We start from the raw sequence: 20619 nt of genomic DNA on the forward strand, positions 1-20619 counted from the left end.
TCGCACTTTCCAATAGTCAATATATGCTCAACTTCTTCTCTTTGAGTAGCTTGCAACTTAGTAACACGCTTAGGAGAATAAGTGATAATATTGATAACATTATCCAAATGAGAAAAGAATTTCAAATAACTTCAACATCTTTAGCTACAAAAACCAATGTCAACTGTAATCGATGGGCAAAGCAGGGAACATAATATGCATAGGGACAATCTCTAAGAAATAATGCCTGAAATCCATTCTAAGTGCCACGCATGTTTTAGCACCATGATACCCTTGCATTTTCATTTTTTTCACCTAAAGCTCGTGTTGAGTAAGAATATCGAATCTCAATTTTTAGATTTGTTGATGTAGTATTACCGACGCTTTTGATACGAAAGAAGCATTCTATCAAAATATACTAATAATTCACAAACCTCAAGATTATTGCCATTTACTCTCGGTTAGATTCATCTTGTACTTCATCAACAAGAATACAAAAACATTCATCCCCAACTTCTTCCCGAATCATCCTTCATACTCTACTGGCCATAATGTGCAACCTCTCTTTTTGAATACTTAGGGCAATGTATTGAGCATTTTGTGAAGTATTTTGCAATATAGCTTTATCAATTTCTGGATTTAATTCTATCGCAAACTGTACCATTTTAATAAAATTCTCACAATTTAATGAAAATGAAGATCCATCATGACTTCTAAAGACACAATCTTGAAATACTAGCCATTGAACACTTCAAAATGAAGTCCTCACACACAACCGACGTCTCTCAACTTCTTCCCCCGTCATGACATGCATCACCTTGTTAATATGTTGAGACGGTTTCATCAAATCTTTCGCTCTTCTTTCACACATATTATGATTTAATGAATCACCACTAGTAAGAAAAATACATTTTGATCAATCATTAACTCTCTTTCATTTGTTATATTCAACAGTGACCAATGCCGAACTGTTGGACAAATTATCATCAATCTGGAAAAAAAAAAAAAGAGCAATAGAAATAATAGGCCTTATCCGTCGTAGGCGAATACTCCAACCAAGGAAACTAACTGAACCATTTTTTTTGAAAACGATGAGCTTGAGATTTTCCTTCTGTCCTCAGATATTCCACTAGTTTTGGTTGATAAGGCCCAACTTTTAAATATACCACTCTAATCTCATCTAGGTAAATTAATAGGATGTTCATATAATTGTTTTTTTTTGTCCTGGATCTCGTTTAATGGTTGTAGATGATTGCAATTTAGGTCTTGAGGATGAAAGATATTCAATTCCAAGAGATGGCATTCGAGGAATTTGCTTAGTAGGAATTTAAAGTTGTCCCTCTATCAATCCAGAAGTAGTTGCAATTTTACTAGATTGATCTATTTTTGAAAAGAACGAATACAAGTTCCTACTTTTCTTGAGACAGAGTTGACCTTTTATTTGTAAATTCTAAAAATCAAAAACAAAAAGTAGCAATCCATCAATAACACAATAAATAAAAAATAATCCAAAAATCAAACACGTGTCAAAAATAGTTTATTAATTTGCTGACGAAGTAAAAACAATTCATTAACTTGCTGACAAGGCAACGATAATACTTTAATTTGGTGACAAGGCAACAACAATCCAAAAATAAGCGCATAAAGCCTGCAAGGCCACAAAAATACATTAATTTGCTGGCAAGGCAACAAGTGTCAAGTAGTGAGGCGAACGAGCTGACCTTACCATTAAAATGAGAGAAGCATATTGTACTTTGGTCTTTGCCTCTTTGCTGCTTCTTCTAGAATTAAGAATCACGACACAATTGCCCCCACGGGCGTAGCACAGATGGTTTACGGGGTAGAATATTACATTTAATGATGCAAGTTCGAGTCATGACAGCCACAGTGTGAGAGTTTCATTCTCTTGTGGGGGTGACTCCTTGTGGGTACTATACACTGTGTCTCCTATTTTGGAGATCGCCGTGTACCATGATTAACCCCTCCCACATGCGTGGGGCAGTGTGTGTGGGGCCTTTAAGGTGAGGGATTTCACCTTTTGTACCCAAGAATCATGACACAATTTTTCTAAAGGCAAAATATATATAAAGAAAATAATAATTAAATCCATATAGTATATTAATTTATCAAAACAAGAAAAAAGAACAATGTCCATTACTTAATATAAATTCATAGAAAGTAAAAAAACACTAAGAAAAATCATCTAACTTCTTACTTTCTACGAAATAAGAATGTAAACAGTAAACTCTTTGGAAAATTAATTCAAAAAATCAGCTATAAATATTCAAAATTTAAAGCACATATTATAATCTATAGAGACAATAAAACACAGTTACATTACATAATCTGAAAATTATTTTTAGAGATTCTTAATAACTTTTAGAATGTTTTTAACATTAAAAAAATAAAATAAAATGCTCAATCTTATTCTTACCCACCATAGGTAGAGAATGACAAATTGAGAAGAAATGAAACGGTGAAGACATGAACTGTGAAACGTGAATGAAGCACGTGGGTCTTGCGGACGTGAATTTCTTTTGTAAATTCTGGTTTCTCCGCACCAACTCTAGAGACTGGTGGACGTCAATAGCTTCCTGAAAAAGCCAATTTGAAAAGAAGATTGAATGGACAAATGAGGGAGCAGGTGGGCAATGGATTTCGTGGCCAAAGGCGCATGAGGGTAAAAAGGTGTGTATTAATCCAAATCTTTCAAATACGCGTGAGTATAATATTTTTCTAAAAAATATGGAATAATTCGTGAACTATTCAGCTGATTGCTAATAAGGGTAAAAAACGGTGTCTGTGAACGTGAAGGAAGAGAGAGAATGGGAAGGATTTGACGGGTTTGGGTATTGGGTCAATTAAAAAAGAAAAAAAATTGATTTGGGTAAAATTATGCGCTTGATTTTGGGCAACATATTTGAATTGGGACTTGAGGAACACATGCTAGTTAAAAGAAATATGGGTTGATAATTCAAAAAACAAAAAATAAATTAATTTACATGGATTTGGGCTGAGGCTGGTACGGCTTGAAGCCCAATCCAGCTCTTTCCTAGACCTGTCTTAAAAAAACATCAAAAAATAAATTAATAAACAAATCAACATAGCTTAATTGGGACGACCTAGCAACAGAGGGTAGATCCACAACAAGTGGCCAATAGAACCCACAAGCTAACAAAGAAGACCGCGGAGGGCCCTGCAAAAAGCAACCCCGCGACCCAGCCCTAGGGTCGTTGGGGGTTGCCTCGTGTAGATCTAGTTGTGTGGCCTTGAAGGGACACCCTCGCAGCCCTGCCATGTGGCTGTGAGCTTGCCAAGGCCAGGGCTGTCGTGCCCCTGGGGCAGCCTCGAGAGTAGCATCGCTGCCAAAATATTTCCACAAATACATGAGGGGTCCCATGCAAAGTGCAAACATAGGATAACTTTGACAATTAAAAATTCCTTCAAATATTCCAAGAAAAAGATAGACAATTATCCATAAAGAATTTTAATTCTAAAGGATTACAAAATACGGGGATAAATATCATCTATAAGAATCTGAATTCTAATGAATTAAGAAATATTGAGATAGACATTATCTATAAGAATCATAATTGTAGACTACTTCGGATTACTTCATGCTCCTCTATAGGCACTCATTTCAAAAAATGTACGTCTCTGATACTAGGAGAAATTTTGTTTTACAGTTTTTCAATATTTTTAATGTCTGACTTAAGCATCAGAGTGTTTGTGTAGGGACCTTCTCGCCCTCTCTGACTGTTTATTTTCTTACAGACTCAAGCAATCAAACAATGATGTTTTCCGTCAAATAAATTTATTGTTATATCTTAGCAACAACAACTTTAATACTCAAGCTAACATGTCAATGTGTTTGCTACAACCATGAAATTAATACTGGTGTCCAATTGTTAACCCTGCCATCATAGAAAGTCTGTATGATACCCATCTTGCTTGTGTTGTAGAACTTCAAGCATATTTCTCGCGCAGACTGCTTGGGTAGCATTCTTTGCAATTACAATATACTTTGTCTTTGTAGTTAGAAGAGTTATTGCCTGATACTTCTTGGAAGATGAAAGACATACTTAGAAGTACTTTTTTCTGTTTTTTAATGCCTCTTACCTAATCACTATCTGTATATCTAACAAGTTCAAAATTAGTAGTATTTGAATAAAAAGTTCAATCATTCTAAGTACTTTTAATATATCTCAAGATTCGCTTGGCAGAGAGAGAGACTGTCATGGAGATTTCATAAATTTGCCAAGTACATAAATGCCAAAGACAATGTATGACTTAGTAGAAATCAAATATCTCAAACTCCCAATCAACCTCTTAAAATTAGTAGGATCGACAAATTCAACATTGCTGTCCATCTAAGCCAACAACTCCTGCAGTTGGGTCTCTTTCTCCCGAACATTAATGCAACACTAGTAACCATGATATTAGGGCTGTCTATTCATGCAGCCAAGAGTGAGGCTTTGATACTAGTTATCACAAGGTCAATTTTATTCTAAAACTTTTCGTTTCCATGGCACTAAGTTCGCAGTTTACTCTTAGCAAATTACCCACACAATGCAACAATGCAAGTGGAAATATAGAGCACAACACAATTATGAGAAAGATCCTTTTCCCAACCATTGTTTAATAACGGGTTAGAGAATGCTAACTCTCTTGGCATAGCACTATGCAGAAACAATGTTCAAGTCTCACTGATTAACAAAACTGCACCCAACCATACATATAGGTGCAAGCCACATGACAACCAGGTGTCTTGTGATTGGCACCCCCAAGGGCCACCCCAAAAGTCGGCACCTCTAATCACCTATGGACATCTCCAAGAGTTGGAGATGCAAACTTGTATCTGAACAACTACCCATAACTGTTTGCAAATGATCACACCAACAGCACAACCAACCATCTGGCTTGTACCCAGCTTTTGTTTGCAAAACAAAACATATGCCAACCATGGTAGTTAGAACCACTCAAGTCCTTCATGAGGTATTGCACCCACATGACACTGTTGCCACAGCCTACATGTTTGAGTGCACTGGTGCGACCTGCCACCAGCTAGCTTCAGTATAGCTTAACTCACAAATCTGCCAAATAGGCTGTTTGCGAGTGAGCCATGTCTACTTTATGCACTCCTGAACTTTCCACTACACATATTGCTACCATTGTGGCTTAAATGAGGGCTGTTGTATGCTATGCATGAATCTGCTGCTGCATGCTGCACCAACACCTACTACTTGAAGAATAATTCAAAATTATCCATTGGAAGCCTAAAAATCTGCACTAGTTTGTTAGTGCACGTTAGGAATCATTATGCATGTTAGCTTATTATTAGGTTGGTTAGTATTATGCTTCTAGTCATGTTTCTATTTGACTAGGTCATAACTCCTAGTTGTAAGGATAAGAGTGTGGTGCATCTCCATCACTTGGAGATATTTTTTGGTTTCTTGTATGCCAATAAATAGGCTTGCAATGTACCTCATTTTTGTTAATTAATTGAGAGTATTATTCAGCTTCCATTTTTTCCCTCTTTCATCAGATTTTCTATCCTTCTATGTTAAAGTCAATATCCTCTTCTTTTTTCTTCTTTTCAGCAAACATACTATTTCTTCAACACTCTTGGTATCAGAGCAGTAAGTATCCTAGTGAGAGTGAGTGCATCCGCTGAGTGCTAACCACTATGGCAGCAAACGGAAGTTCCATGAGTGTTTTACAGCCTCTTATTCCCATAATTAAAGGAGAGTGCTATGAGTTTTGGAGCATCAAGATGAAGACTCTATTTAAATCTTAAGATCTCTAGGATTTAGTAGAGAGCGCGTGTGACTAAAATGATCTTGAAGAGAGCTGGCTGAAGGAAAACAAGAAGAAGGATTCTAAGGCATTGTTCATCATTCAGCAAGCTGTCGATGAAATGATTTTATCAAGAATTGCAGCGGCTAACACTTCAAAGGAAGCATGGGAATCACTGCAAAAGGAGTTTCAAGGCTCTACAAAGGTAATAGCTGTAAAACTTCAGACTCTCCGGCATGTGTTTGAAACTTTGACAATGAAGAGTAATGAAAAGGTGCAAGAATTTTTGTCTAGAGTAATTACAATTGTTAGTCAGATGAGATCTTGTAGAGATACAATTACTGATGCAACTATAGTTTCCAAAGTTTTATGAAGTTTAACTCCAAAGTATGAACATATGGTTGCTGCAATTGAGGAGTCTTAAGGATTTGTCTATATTTTCATTTGATGAACTAATGGGTTCTTTGCAAACTCATGAGGCAGGGCTAAACAGATTAGTTGAGAAGAATGAAGAAAAGGCATTTCAAGTGGAGGAGGCAAACAAAAAGGATGAGTCCGCTGGCAGAGGACGTGGAAGAAGAGGCTTTCGTGGTAGAGGGCGTGGCAAAGGTAGAGGAAGAGGTCGCTTTAATGGGTAAGAAGGGCAGTCCTTTGGTGAGCAAAAGGGGAATAAGAATGGAGTCCGATGCTATAATTGCAAGGCAAACTGTTGGAATCAAGCAAAATATGTGGAAGAAGAAAGTTATTCATGGCCCATTTTCATACTAATGAAATTCCAAATGATGTTTGCTTTTTGGATAGTGGCTGTTCAAATCATATGACCGGAAATAGATTGATGTTTAAAGAGCTTGATGAGTCATAAAAGATGCAAGTTAGACTTGGCGATAACAAGTAGATTCAAGTTGAAGGGAAAGGCATGGTTGCAGTGGAGACTAGCCATGGTAAAGTAAAATTACTTTACAATGTTTTCTTTGTTCCTAATTTGACACATAGTCTATTGAGCGTAGGATAACTAATGGCTGGTGGATATGCAATCTTGTTTGACAATGGAGCATGTATTATTAATGATAAAAAGTCTGGGCAGCCCATAGAGCACGCAAAAATGACAAAAAATAAGTTGTTTCCACTTAGAATTTTTAATGTGGAAAATCAAGCACATGTTGCAAGCGGGAAGAATGACTCAAATTTATGGCACTTGTGATATGGACATCTCAATATCAAAGGCTTGAAGCTATTAAGTTAGAAAGGTATGGTTTTTGGATTGCGTCAAATTGGTTCTCTTGATTTGTGTGAAGGATGTATTTATGGAAAACAAGCAAGAAGTCATTTCCAAGCAGGAAATCTTGAAGAGCCTCTAAGTGCCTCGAACTAATACATACTGATTTTTATGGGTCGATGAAGACTACATCACTTGTGGGAGTAAGTAGTTTTTGCTTTTTACTGATGACTGTAGTCAAATGAGTTGGGTTTATTTTCTAATGAACAAGTTAGAGACTTTTGAGAATTTCAAAAAATTCAAGGCTCTTGCGGAGAAGCCAAGTGGCACTTTTTTAAAGACTCTTCCCATAGATTGAGGTGGTGAATTTTTATCCAAGGTATTTAATCTTTTCTGTGAAGAAAATAGCATACATAAGGAGTTGACTGCACCATACTCCCTGGAGCAAAACAGTGTAGCTGAACAGAAGAATTGCACCGTTATGTAGATGGCTAGAAATTTGCTACAAGCTAGAGGACTCCCAAACCTTTTCTGGGCTGAAGAGGTGGCAACATTGGTTTACTTGCTGAATCTTTCTCCCACAAAGGCCGTCCTGAATCAAACACCATATTAAGCTTGGATAGGCACAAAGCCGTCGGTAAGCCATTTGAGGATTTTTGGTTGTATTGACAAACTTCAGGAAAAATCTCAAAAATGCATTTTTGTTGGATATTGTACTCAATCCAAAGCATATTGGTTATATAATCCTCTTAGTGGCAAAGTGGTTATAAGAAGAGATGTAGTTTTTGACAAGGATGCAAGCTGGAATTGGAATGACAACAATGCGACAACTCAATCTTAGATTCCAATTGAAAGTGAGACTCCTGCAACTGAAGATGTTGAGCCAACCCCCACAAATTCTCCAATTCCCCTTGGGTCATCAGCTTTCTCACCTCCAACTTCAAGGCATAACAGTTCATCCTCCTTAGAAGAATCCTCAGATGAAACTCCTCCTAGAGATTTAGATCTTTCGAAAGAGATCTATGAATCTTGCTAATTTGTTCTTGTCGTTTCAGATCCTACAACCCTTGAAGAAGCAACAACAAAAGAAGAAAGACAAAATGCGATCAAAGAAGAGTTGATGGCAATTACTTGAAGGCAAGAATGCAAGTGGCCTCAAATGGGTGTTTAGAACAAAATACCATGCTGATGGCACCATACAAAAGCACAGAGCTCATCTTGTGGCTAAAGGGTGCTCGCCGCAGCAAGGTATTGATTTTGAAGAAACTTTTTCTCTGGTTGCTCGATTTGAAACTGTGAGAATTGTTTTAACCTTGGTTGCACAACTACATTGGCCCGGCTATCAATTTGATCTCAAATATGCATTTTAAATAGAGACTTGGAAAAAGAAGTCTATGTCACTCAACCTATGAAGGGTTCATGGTCAAAGGCAAGGAGACAAAGGTTTACAAGCTGAGAAAGGCACTTTATGGGCTAAAGCAAGCTCCACAGGCATGGTATAGCAAGTTGATGGTTACTTTCGTCAAAGTGGTTTCACAAGAAGCGAAAATGAGCCTATCCTTTATGTGAAGAAACAAGGTAGAGATGATTTTATTATTGTTTGCCTTTATGTTGATGATATTATATACATGCGCTTTTCTGACTCTCTTATAGCAGAATTTAAGTCTAATATGATGAAGATATTTGAGATGTAAGACATGGGTTTATTGCATTATTTCCTTGGACTTGAGATGAAGCAAGGAGTAGATGGGATTTTTTATCTCACAAAAGAAATATGCAATGGATCTTCTCAAAAGGTTTAATTTGCTTAATTGCAAAAATCAGCTGCTACCCCAAGAATATGAATGAGAAGTTGCAACTTCAATATGGTATAGAGAAGGCCAATGCAAAGAGTTTCAGAAGCTTAGTAGGAGGTTTAATTTATTTGACTCATAGTAGACCGGATATCGCATTTTCTGTTGGTGTAATTCCCAGGTTTATGCAAAATCTCTCAAAGCATCATTTTGGAGCAGCAAAAAGGATCTTGTGCTACATTGCTGGAACTACTAATTATGGAATTTGGTATTGGCAAGTTCCTAATTTCAGATTGTATGGATTCATTGATAGCGATTGGGCAAGTTCTTTGGATGATAGAAGAAGTACTTCAGCAAGTGTCTTCATCCTTGGATCAGGTGTCATCACGTGGAGTTCAAAGAAACAACCCACAATAGCAATATCTTCTTCAGAAGCTGAGTATGTTGCAGCAACTTGTCAAGCAGTTTGGCTTAGAAGGATTCTTGCAGATCTTCATCAAGTTCAAGAAGAAGCAACTAATATTTTTTGTGACAAGAAGTTAACAATTGCTATGGCAAAGAATCCAGCTCTCCATGGAAGAACAAGACATATTGACACACTTTCACTTCATTCGAGACTTGGTTGCAAATGGCATAATCAAGATGGAGCATTGTGGAACGAACAATCAATTGGCTGATCTTCTCACAAAGGCACTTTCAAGAGAGAAGTTTTTGTACTTCAGATCCTGTCTTGGAGTATGCAATCTTGAATCAAGGGGGAGTGTTGAAGTATAATTCAAAATAAGCCGTTGGAAGCCTAAAAATCTGCACTAGTTTGTTAGTGCACATTAGGAATCATTATGCATGTTAGCTTATTATTAGGTTGGTTAGTACTATGCATCTAGTCATGTTCTATTTGACTTGGTCCTAGCTCCTATTTGTAAAGATAAAGGTGCCACACATCTCCATCGCTTGGAGATATTTTTTTGTTTCTTGTATGCTTATAAATAGGCTTGCAGCGTACCTCATTTTGTTAATTAATTGAGAGTATTATTTAGCTTCCATTTTTTCCCTCTTTCATCAGATTTTCTATCCTTCTACATTAAAGTCAATATCCTTTTCTCTTTTCTTCCTTTTCAGCAAAAGTATTCATCTTTCTTCAATACTACTTTATGCATGTGGTACTGGCATGCTCTATGCCAACTGGTCTGCTCACCAAAGGACATACACCTCAAGGAACCATGAAACCGAGGGGCTTTGCTAACTACATTAATGCACCTTTTCTTGGTCATGCCTCACTCACATCAGATGCATTCCTTCTACCAGTCTTAGGCATGTTTCTCTCACACCTTAAGCATAGCCTGGGAACAAGGTGCTTGCCCACACCAGTTCATGTCAGCCACTAGGCTGCTGATATGATCCCTCTCCAAAACAAAGTGTAAGAGGTCATTTGGATGCTCACTTCAAAGGTTTATTTATTTAGTGCAACATACTTTTTCGTTTGATTTTCAATAAGCAACACAACTAAAAGCCTAAAAATAGAAGATCCAATTTTGGTGAATGAAAAAGTTGGTCAATATGAGGATAGGCTGGGGAATCAACAACAATTATTTGTGCAGTCCTCCCTGTTAAATGATTACCGAAATAGGTTTCTTTGAAAGATCTTTTAATCTATCCAATCATCACAAAGATACTACTTGCCAAGTATCTGGTAGTATCTATAATAACCACTTATTATGTTAATCAAAGGATTAAGAAGAAAAACAGCAATCAATGAAGAGCCAGTTAGGTTCAGTAGAAGGCAAAATATAGCATAACAAACAAAATGTTTAGATTCTACACCAATTTGATCTAATGGCATCCTAGGAAAAAGAGGGCTCATATTCTGTTCTTCATTGATGGCAACCAAAAGGCAATCAAATGTAATTGTAGCCCAAAAGAGAGAACAATTTTGATGGAATATCTTCCTATATATGCTTCAGAAAGAGCAGATGACCACTAATCTTTACATTGTTCTCTAGATGAACATAGAACCAACTAAAACTTTCAACAGAATTGAAAAAAAAAAAAATTAGCTGAAAAGAAATCCAAGGTGTAACTGAGACACAGGTTGGTTTGAAAGGATGAAGTACATAGAAAAGTATTCAGCTCAGCTCTAATCTGATATGGCACAAATGATAAATGAGATGGAGGTTTCTAAATTAAAATGCAATTTTTTGAAACAAATGCTTCAAATTCAACTGCCCTAGAATTCTAAAATAGGTTCTCCCAGCAATTCTAAAGAGGATTATGTATCAAGGATGCATATTTTTCCATTGATTATGTGTTCAAAACTCAAAATCTGATCAAGTAACTTGTGATTGTAGAAATAAGACCTCTAGGCTTAAGCTTCTGGAATTGCTAAAATTAAACTAAATCAAATATTCTAGGTATCTGGCCCCACATATAATTTTCTACTTAGATTAACTTAATGCTTATGTTGGAATAGGGTTTGCTATAAAAAAGAGAAAATAAATTTAAAATATAGAAAAATAAAATGCAAAGAAATTAAACAGGCACCTGCCTTCTCTCTGCCTGTCATCAAACAAGACCTATCAAAAGTGAAAGACCACTTAAATCTTAAGAAACGTCTCTTCCAAAACTTATATAATAAAAGAGCCTTGTCAGATGTGATAACTCTCGTCCACAAGTCCAGGAACTTCTTCCATCCCTTTAATGGTGGCATACAACTGGGACCATAGTTTGGTTGAATTTGTCACAGCAAATAGCTGGATACGAGCTGTTCTTCCTAAGTAAAATAAAAATATGCCCTCAAATAGACTAAATGTTTCCAAATACACCAGATAAAGTGCAACTACAGTGAGAAACATTGGGGCTCAAAATAAGGATTTTACCTAAGAAGAGAACAACATTTGATCAAAGGGGCAGGAGACCACAGAACATATAACAAACTTATTTTGAGCAATTAAACTCCAGATGTCTTCTGAATTGACTAGTTTGTTTGAGAAGCACTTGCACCTCTACAGGCTTCTTAGGAGTTTGGTGCAAAACTAGTTAAAACTCAAGGGGCAGGAGATTGACAATACTTTGGCATCAATGAAGCCGTAGATCTGAAGAGAAATTGGAAAATCCTTGACTATAATAAATGACTATCCAACTTATACAGCAGGGGGTAACTTCTTCATCACACAGGATGAAACCAAAGGTGTACTCTCTATGAGACTAAGTGAAAATCAAGCCCCTCCTGGACCATATGAAATTGCAGAAGCAATGGTACCTTATGGAGAAATAATCCTACTATTGTTCAAACTGTCTGAAAGTAAGGGTAGCCAAGGTCATAAATTAATTTGAGAGGAAGGCATGCAGAGGTAACATATGGAGAAGTAATCCTACTACTCTTTAAATTGTCTCAGTAAAGGGTTAACCTTGACAGCAATGGTAAGGTTGCCCTTTTTTGACTAGAAGATCACATGATCGAGTTATGGGAACAGCCATTTTGCAAAGCAAGGGTAAGATTGTATAAAAGAAATAGACCCTTGCTAGACTAGTGCAAAGTTGGGAGCCTCGTGCACTAGAAACACTCTTTATTGCTTAAATTGTTTCAGTTGCTTAAATGGCTCAAGATAGTAAAGGAAATATAGAGCTTGGTTAGGGGAGTTAAGGAGAAACAAGAATGAGAAAAATCAATATATGTTCCATGCTCGATCAAGAATAAGGAGCCAATTTATGATCTTCTGTTCCCCACAACACACACAAACACGGAGAGAAAGAAACAAAGATGGAGTCCAAACCCAAGTACTTGAGACTGACCATCCAGAGTTAGCTAGCTACACTAGCTTGCACTTCTGATGAATGATAGTGTTCAAACTTTAAACTCATTAATGCTGTGGATAAGTAAACTGTCCGTTTTGGTGTGAGAAGTATAAATTACAAAAGTTCAGGCTACAAAATGAAGACCTATATGTGATCTCATATATAACCTGCGAGAAAACTCAAAGCAGCAGATTGTGAATAATACTAAGCAAATTGTTAAATTAGTCATTCTAAGCATGCATCTAAAGAAGCAATACTTGCAAAGAAGGCAATCATCACATTAATACACCTAGAAGTAGCTAGTCATAGGTCGATCAAGAAGACCAACCCCAAAACACCAACCCAGAATCAATAAAGCAAACTAAAGAGCAAAAACAGTCAACAACAAAGATAATCTTAAAATGTAAGCTTATTACAGAATATATATATATATATATATATATCCCACATTAACAAATCAACAGAGAGATAGTGTTCGTTTGAAACTTAAAATCACCTCCAACCATAGAGCATGAGGTTGTACCTGTCCTTGAGCCATCTAAAGCTCTTTCTGAAAGAGCCTTTGACCTTGCCTTCAACAGCATAGGTCTTGTAGCTCGCAACCCTCTTCTTCCTCTGCAACTCGGGGTCACTAAAGCTCCAACTCTTCGATACCGACCCGTTTGCAGACTTACCTTTCTTCAGCTTGGCATCTTTGCTCCTCGTCTGCTGCTGCTGAGGTGGCGGCGGGTGATTGGCGGAGGAGTACGAGGACGAGGATGCATATGAAGCGCTGTAACACCTGAGATCTTGGAGACCCATCGGAGTCTGAGCAGGCCTCTGACTGTCGCCGTCGTAGCCGTAGCTCTCCACTTGCATTCTCCCATCAGTGTATGACTTAGATCTCAAGTCTTCCATTGACCAAGACAAACAGATTCTCTGCCTTCTCTTCTCTGTATAGGTGGTCGAAGATGGCAGGGAATCAGGGAAGATGGCAGGGAATCAGGGATTCTGCGCTTCGATTGTTTGGGGGTTTGGTTGGAATTCTGTGAAGAATTGCAGACAATTTTGGTTTCTCGCTCGGCGTCGGTGCTTGTCTTTTGTTACGGCTTGGACCCACAGAGGGGCTGTGGTGATTCAGATGACATTGACTATTTGACATGGTTTTTGGTTTTAGTAATGAAATGGTAAATTATCCATTGCTGCATCAGAAATGATGTTGATTTTTTATTATATTTTTATAATTTTAGTTATATTTTTTATATTATTATTAAAATTATTAATATAATAAAAAAATCCTCATTTTTTTCTTTTATCATTCTAATCTCCTTTCATATCCAGCTAATTAACTAAAAAATTAGTTGTTTCTCGATTTATTTTTTTACTTAATTTAATAATAACTGAACTATCGTCAAATTAGAGATATAAATAAACTGATAAATAATCAAATTTTATCAAATTCATCGTACAAAGAAAAGAAACATAAATGAAAAAAAATTGTAAAAGATAAAAAGTATGGTATAAATAGAATTGTAAAATTAAATGAGATCTTTATCATTTCTCGTATGTTAAAGATATTTATCTTTTTATTACACTTAAAGAGATATTAAGAGTAATTTATTTTTGTTTATAAATTATATCAAATTATCATCTACTATTAAATAATTGTGTTTTTCTATTAATATAAGACTATTAAATAGTTATTGGTGAGATTTTATTATTAAGAGTAGCTCAAATAATAACTCATAACCCATGGTAAGTGAAGCCGGTTCAAAAAATTTCATACTCTTTAATTTTGATATTTTTTTATATATTAATTTAGCAAATAATATATTAATTTAGCAAATAGTATATCTGTGATTGTGTGAACTACATTCCTTACATATTTTTGAACTTTCTAAATTAGAATTTCCCATTCAAAAATTTATAAGTCACCGTATTCCTTTCTTGGTGGAGTTTTCTAAATGATAAATTATTAAAATAGAACTAAAATAAAATATTTATTAAAATAGAATCTATTTAGTCACTTTAGACATCACATAAATAAGACTACTTGTGCTAATAATAATAGTGGAATCATCATATTTTTTATTAATAAAAACCACTTATTTGATGAGTGACTTAAAAGGTCTTTAGGTGAGCAAGTGAAAACCAAAATGACAACGTTTTGAGATGTTTATTAATTTAAATTCGAAAACACTATATTTCTCTCCCCATCTCTCACTCTCACATGAGTAGCTCGACTTTGGACACCGCTTGCAATCTTCTTCTCATTATCCAGTCAACCTTGCTCTCCCAAGCCCTCTACTCATCATTCACCGTCACTCGCGTAAGGTATAAGCCTTAACCCCTAAATCGTCCTCCTAATTTCTTACTCTATCAACACTATCAATTAGGTTTTAAGCATTGATCGCACTATCTGTCTTATTATTTGGTCAATCTCGCTCTCACTCACTGAGTTGGACACCCTTTGTAATCTTTTTATCGTTAATGGTCAATGTCACTCGTTCAAGCGCTATACTTATCATTCACTCTCATTGATAGAAGGTATAACCCTAACCCTTAATTTCTCACTCTTTCAACATGATCAACTAGGTTTTGAACATTACTTGCGGTCTTTATGTTGCGATCTAGTCGATCCCCCTCTCAATCGATGAGCATCTAGGTTTTAAAAACCTTTGCCATCTCTTTCTCATTTTTTGGTAATTTTTCTTTCAAGCCCTCTACTTATCAACCAATCTCACTAACAAACAGTATAAATCGTAATCCCTAAATTCTCCCATGATTTCTCACTAACTCAATACAATTTTTCAGGTTTTGAAAATCGATCACGCTCTCTGTCTCACTATCCAATCATTCCTGCTCTCACAAGCACTCTATAGTCGACATTCACTCTCATCGAAAAACGCAAGACAAGGTATGAATATGTTCTACATTTTAAGCATGGTTGTACATATATGTTTGATGAATTGGAAATTTCACGCACTCACACATTGAACAAGTTTTTTCTTAGATAGAAACATCACAAAAATGTATATTTAGGGTTTTTATATGGGTGAATTGTTCTTGTGTTAAAACTCTTTGATAGGGTACTTTCTTTATTAACATTCTAATATTGTTGTTAGCAACCTCATTTCCTTAAGATACATTAGCATTTTAGAAAACAAAATTGATTTGTATTTTCTTATCTTTTCTCCCCTCATGATCAGCTTTACATATTGGCACAAGAACTGAAAATGGGAAATGTATAAGGGATGAATGTTGGGTATTAGCTACTCATGAGAGAAAGGTAAAGCACATCATGGGACATTGTAAGAAATGCCATATCTTATAGAAGAATCTAAAGTACATTACCTGATATGGATATGACCAGTGTTTTCATTCATAGGATTGAAAACTTTGAAAATGCCACCATTTTTATTTATTTTCTCATTCTGTTTGATAAAGATCTTTAAAATTAGTACAGATCTTTAGCTTTTGCTTGCTAAACTAGACTGTTTGAAGGAAAAATGTTATTCAAAGTAATTTTTCCAAACCATTCCTTTTTATTTGTTTATCTAGAAACATTTTGTGAAACCATGGTAGATGCCCCTTAATGACATGATGTGGCAAAAACATTTGTAGATAATGTGAATAATATTGGACATGTTAATGATGTATGAACAGTGGAGTTGAGATTAATATTGGAACTAGAAGCCTTGCCTTCTATATATGGATGTTGGATAGTATTTGTGATCTACTACATTGTTTACTCAGTTTCAAAATTTATGTTACCACTATGGTTTCTAATAAAGTGAGTCTAATGTTACAACTTACAGTTATTTCTGTTTATATTTCTGGTTGCATGTTTATACAATGACAAGGTAGTGATTAAGATGCAGATGTTATGCTATTGAGAGCAACACGCATGTTAAAATGGAATGAAACAGGGGAGAAACTGAAGCGGCGTGGGAGACTAATTACGCTTAATTAGAACTCAATGTACAATTGCTTCACATAAATCGTTAGGTATAGGAAAGAAAATGACAAGGATTTATATTTATTGCTGAGCAGAAATATGGAGGAGATTGGACGTGGGTATCGTCCAGGCCCCGCCGACAGCAGTGTACTGTATCTCCAGGACGAACACCGATCTAGCGACATTTGGGATGGGAATGACGTCGAGCCACTAACATGTCGCACAAGGCAGTCCTATGGGATGAAAAGGTTTACCCCTCACCAACGCATGATCCCATACCTCCAAAGGGCCGGCTTCTTCCATGTGCATCGGCTTGGCGTTGGTTTCAAGATGGATTGGGGGCTAGTCACTGCTTTGGTTGAGCGGTGGCGACAAGAGACACATTCTTTTCACCTTACAGTTGGAGAGGCCACCATCACCCTACAAGATGTGGCCGTTCTCATGGGTTTACGAATAGACGGGCCTCCCGTGACGGGGACATCAGATTGCCACTGGCCGTCGTTGTGCAGGAAATACTTAGGGCTACGACCGACAAAAGAAGTCTTAAAAGGCTCATCCCTAAGGATCACTTGGTTGCGTCAACATTTTTCTAACCTACCAAACAATGCAACAGAGGATGTTGTGCAAATGCATGTTCGAGCATATATCTTATGCTTACTCGGGGGACACTTGCTACCAGACAAGTCTGGTAATACTGTGCAGCTGATATACCTCCCACTACTTTCTGACCTAGGTCAGTGTGGGACCCTTAGTTGGGGCAGCGCAGTCCTAGCATGCCTATACAGGGCACTTTGTCGCGCATGCCAGCGAGGAGCACGTGAAATTTCTGGCCCTCTCATCCTCTTACAATTATGGTCATGGGAAAGGCTGCACGTTGGACGACCCATGAGGATGGGGGTAGCACAAATGGACCCTGATACTGATCCCCTTGGTCGTCGATGGAGGGTCAAACTATCATTTGCTAAGAACCCTGCTCCACACAGTGTTAGGTACTACCGCGACGAGTTGGATAAGCAGACGGAGGATCAGGTAATTAATTGTTAGTTATGTCTGTAGCCTCAATAGTACTATCTTTTACATTGCCACTAACTAATACGTTTGTTGTTTGGTGTTTGTAGGTTATTTGGCAGCCATATACCTTACAAGTAATTCACCAGCTGCCTGCAATCTGTCTTGAGGGACAACATATTTGGCTCGCAGAAGTGCCACTCATATGCTTTGACATGGTTGAGTGGCACTTGCCATCGCGTGTCATGCGCCAGTTTGGATTGGTGCAACCTATCCCTCGCAATTTTGATACCGAGGTAGACTTGCACCATCAAGACAAACGGGGTAAGCCTACATACGATTGGGAAGAGGAGTGCCTAGACTACATTCGGATGTGGCGAAGACGGCAACGGGCAATCATTAATGGGGATCCAGGGCCTTCGCATCTTTCAATCAATGGGGAGTACATGACTTGGTATCGCCGCATTACCCGTCAAGTTATCTCTTCACTAATGGATCGACCTCCAATGATATTTCAACCATTAGGCGTGGCTCGACATGCTATGGTATGACACTTGCATAACTTCTTATTTTACTTATATGTTGTTCATTCTTTATATATTATATCATATTGTATTGTGTCTTTTATATAGTTGGAACACATTGAACGTATTTGTGACATGCTTCATCCCGAGACATCTTATTTATCACCGGAGGCCATTAAAAGCATGTTCGTAGACGCACACCAATTGAAGCACATGATTCTTAATATTCGATTGACTGAGCAGCAGGAGCCTAGGGATGCAGGAGCTCCAATTGAGGAGGAGGTTAGAAATGCAGATGACGTGGCAACTAACTTAGGAGTTGAGCAAGCCAACGGGCCAATGGAGCAAGAAGAACAAGAGTTGTTAAATGGCATGCCCTCGCAACCCTCCTCCACGCAGCCCATGATTGTGTATTATCGTCGTCGCAAGAGAGGTCAGGAAGATGGCCATAGCCATAGGGGTAGTGATGAGGCGACGGCATCAAATCAAAATCCCACCACATGATGGAGAGGTTCCCAACCAGCCTCCGAGCCAGAGGACCAATAATTATTAGTTGTTCATTTCTCCTTGATTATGTCATGTGAAGGACTTATTTTTATTTTTATCCATTTTGCCAGACACATATTATAACTTATTTTCTGTACACAAGTTTGGAAACATGATCATTTTCTGCAACTCTTTTTGTTATTTGTTTTTCACTTAAAAACCATTGGTTCAATAACCAATTTAATGCTATGACCAACCCTATATTTTCTCCATTTGAAAATTTTACAGTGTTGAGAAAGTCAGCTAGTGCACAGATAAAAATAATATATTTAAAAAAAAAACTCCACCAAACCAAACTTAAGTGTCATAGAGTAGGGATGTTTGTCGTCAAGGTTCATGAAGATTCTTGATATGTAGTATCGCAAAAAAATAAATAAACAAATAGTCTAGAAGACATTCATTCATATAAATTCACTTTCATATTGGCTTAAACAAGACATAGAGCTCCCAAGCCTAATTCAGGATATACATACATATATGTATATATTCTAAATGTACTGTCAAGTTTACAAAATTACAACCAAAATGGAGAACAGGTGAAGCATGAGCACGAACAATATACAAGTAGACAGGTGATAGGAAGAAGGTGCTAGCCGGGGCATCTGAAAACAAAATTGCCCATAAAGGAAACCAACCAACAAGAAGCCTAAGCAGCAAGAACACGTACGAAATTTGTGGATAACAACTTTCTCTTCCAACCCCACTTAGTACTTTAGTTTAGCACAAACTTTTCGATCTGCTCGAGTTCACTGGGCGGCAGTGTTTCCTTTTCTGTTCATCAAGTCATGGTAATAAAGCAGAACGCACATAGGTTGACCTAGAATGCTGAAGAAGCACCAGAAGATCATGTTTCCCACCTGACAAGTTAAGTAATTAGGCAACCAAAGTAAGTACGTAATTTGTCTCACCCCCAACAACCACTACACAAAGAAACCTAGAGGCTAGACACAATTTGCAAATTTTTTATTTTACTAGATGGAGTTTGTGCCTTTTTATCCTGCTCCAATTCAATCAGAGTATGTGGAAAAATAAATCATTAAGAAGATCGCAAATGAAGGACTGGGGATGAGAAGGAAACATAGGTAAGAAACTTTTCTTTTTATTTCGCTGAAACTAGAGACTAGACCGTTGCATGAATTTAACAGCAATTCATAAGGAAAATATAAGTTGCATATTTTATGCGTTTGCAGTACTCATGCGGATAGTAGGCCCCTACAAGGAGCTCAAATTGTTGGAATTTCGCTGAACGCAGAGGGCTACGGCATGATAACAAAACAGACTGGCTAATATACACGCAGCAAATACTGGTCGAGAACACATACCATGGAATTTCTGAACTTATTCTGCAGGTAATTTGTGATCATGACCAGTGGAACCTGTTGCAAGAACCAAAGACAGGCCATTAAACTCCTGCCATGGTGGCTGACCTAGAAATCCGGAATATGTATATAATAAACTATGCAAGTCTGATTATTCACTGCAGTAAAGACTCTTCCACCCTCTGCTCTCTCCTCTCTTGATGGAATATAAAGATAGACATACAGGAACATAGTAGCCTATAGAAACAGTGTACAGGTAGTGATACTTCATTTTGTGTGTCATACTTGTTGCTGACACGTGTCAAAACATGGATATTGACTAAACCAGAATACGTGTCAGATGCACCAAATTCACGTTTCATAATTTTTTTTAATATCCCTTTCAGTTTTGTACCCATTGTGGAGATGGAATGGACAGGCCTGGATATGCTTAAGTAGAAATTTTAGAACCTTTTTTAGGATCAAATTTACAAATACAATATGTTTTCATGTATAAAACAGCACCTAATTACAACTTTGACAAAAATATAGTTACATTTTTTTTCATCTCTGAGTAATGTTGTATTTTCATTATTATGACTTTAATGGTATTTCCGAGCTCGATTAACAGATCCCTTGAGTATTTTGATATCTTTCTGTTATTATAAAATAGCATCTTCATATTGGGATTTGGAATGTATAGTTTTTGGTACATGTTCGTCAATGTTAT

At 37.0% G+C, this 20619-nt stretch overlaps 2 protein-coding genes across 2 annotated transcripts in view; both read right to left on the minus strand.

Moving 5' to 3' along the window:
- Positions 1-2417: 2417 nt before the first annotated feature.
- LOC127806572 (uncharacterized) lies at positions 2418-13681 on the minus strand. The gene is made up of 2 exons (XM_052343949.1): positions 13100-13681; positions 2418-3341 (listed from the first exon to the last, which is right to left on the minus strand). Exons 1-2 carry the CDS (start codon positions 13471-13473, stop codon positions 3032-3034), a joined length of 684 nt encoding a protein of 227 aa, XP_052199909.1. The 5' UTR covers positions 13474-13681; the 3' UTR covers positions 2418-3031.
- A 5284-nt stretch (positions 13682-18965) lies between these two features.
- LOC127806428 (diacylglycerol O-acyltransferase 1) overlaps positions 18966-20619 on the minus strand; it is a 44339-nt gene continuing 42685 nt past the window's right edge. The window contains exons 15-16 of the mRNA XM_052343717.1: positions 19914-19967; positions 18966-19448 (exon numbers count right to left, since the gene is read on the minus strand). Of these exons, the coding sequence (XP_052199677.1) occupies positions 19338-19448; positions 19914-19967 (165 nt within the window). The 3' untranslated portion in view covers positions 18966-19337. The remainder of the gene's footprint in view (positions 19449-19913; positions 19968-20619) is intronic.

This window comes from Diospyros lotus, chromosome 7 (genome assembly GCF_014633365.1).
Source record: "Diospyros lotus cultivar Yz01 chromosome 7, ASM1463336v1, whole genome shotgun sequence".
NCBI lineage: Eukaryota > Viridiplantae > Streptophyta > Magnoliopsida > Ericales > Ebenaceae > Diospyros > Diospyros lotus.

What these genes read in the sequence shown, in the direction of transcription:
- LOC127806572 (XM_052343949.1), bottom strand. Translation starts at nt 13,473, where the DNA reads ATGGAAGACTTGAGATCTAAGTCATACACTGATGGGAGAATGCAAGTG. An exon ending in TTTAGATGGCTCAAGGACAG is followed by an intron (nt 3,342 to 13,099) that starts GTACAACCTCAT and finishes ATATTTTGGCAG; the next exon opens with CGATGCTACTCTCGAGGCTG.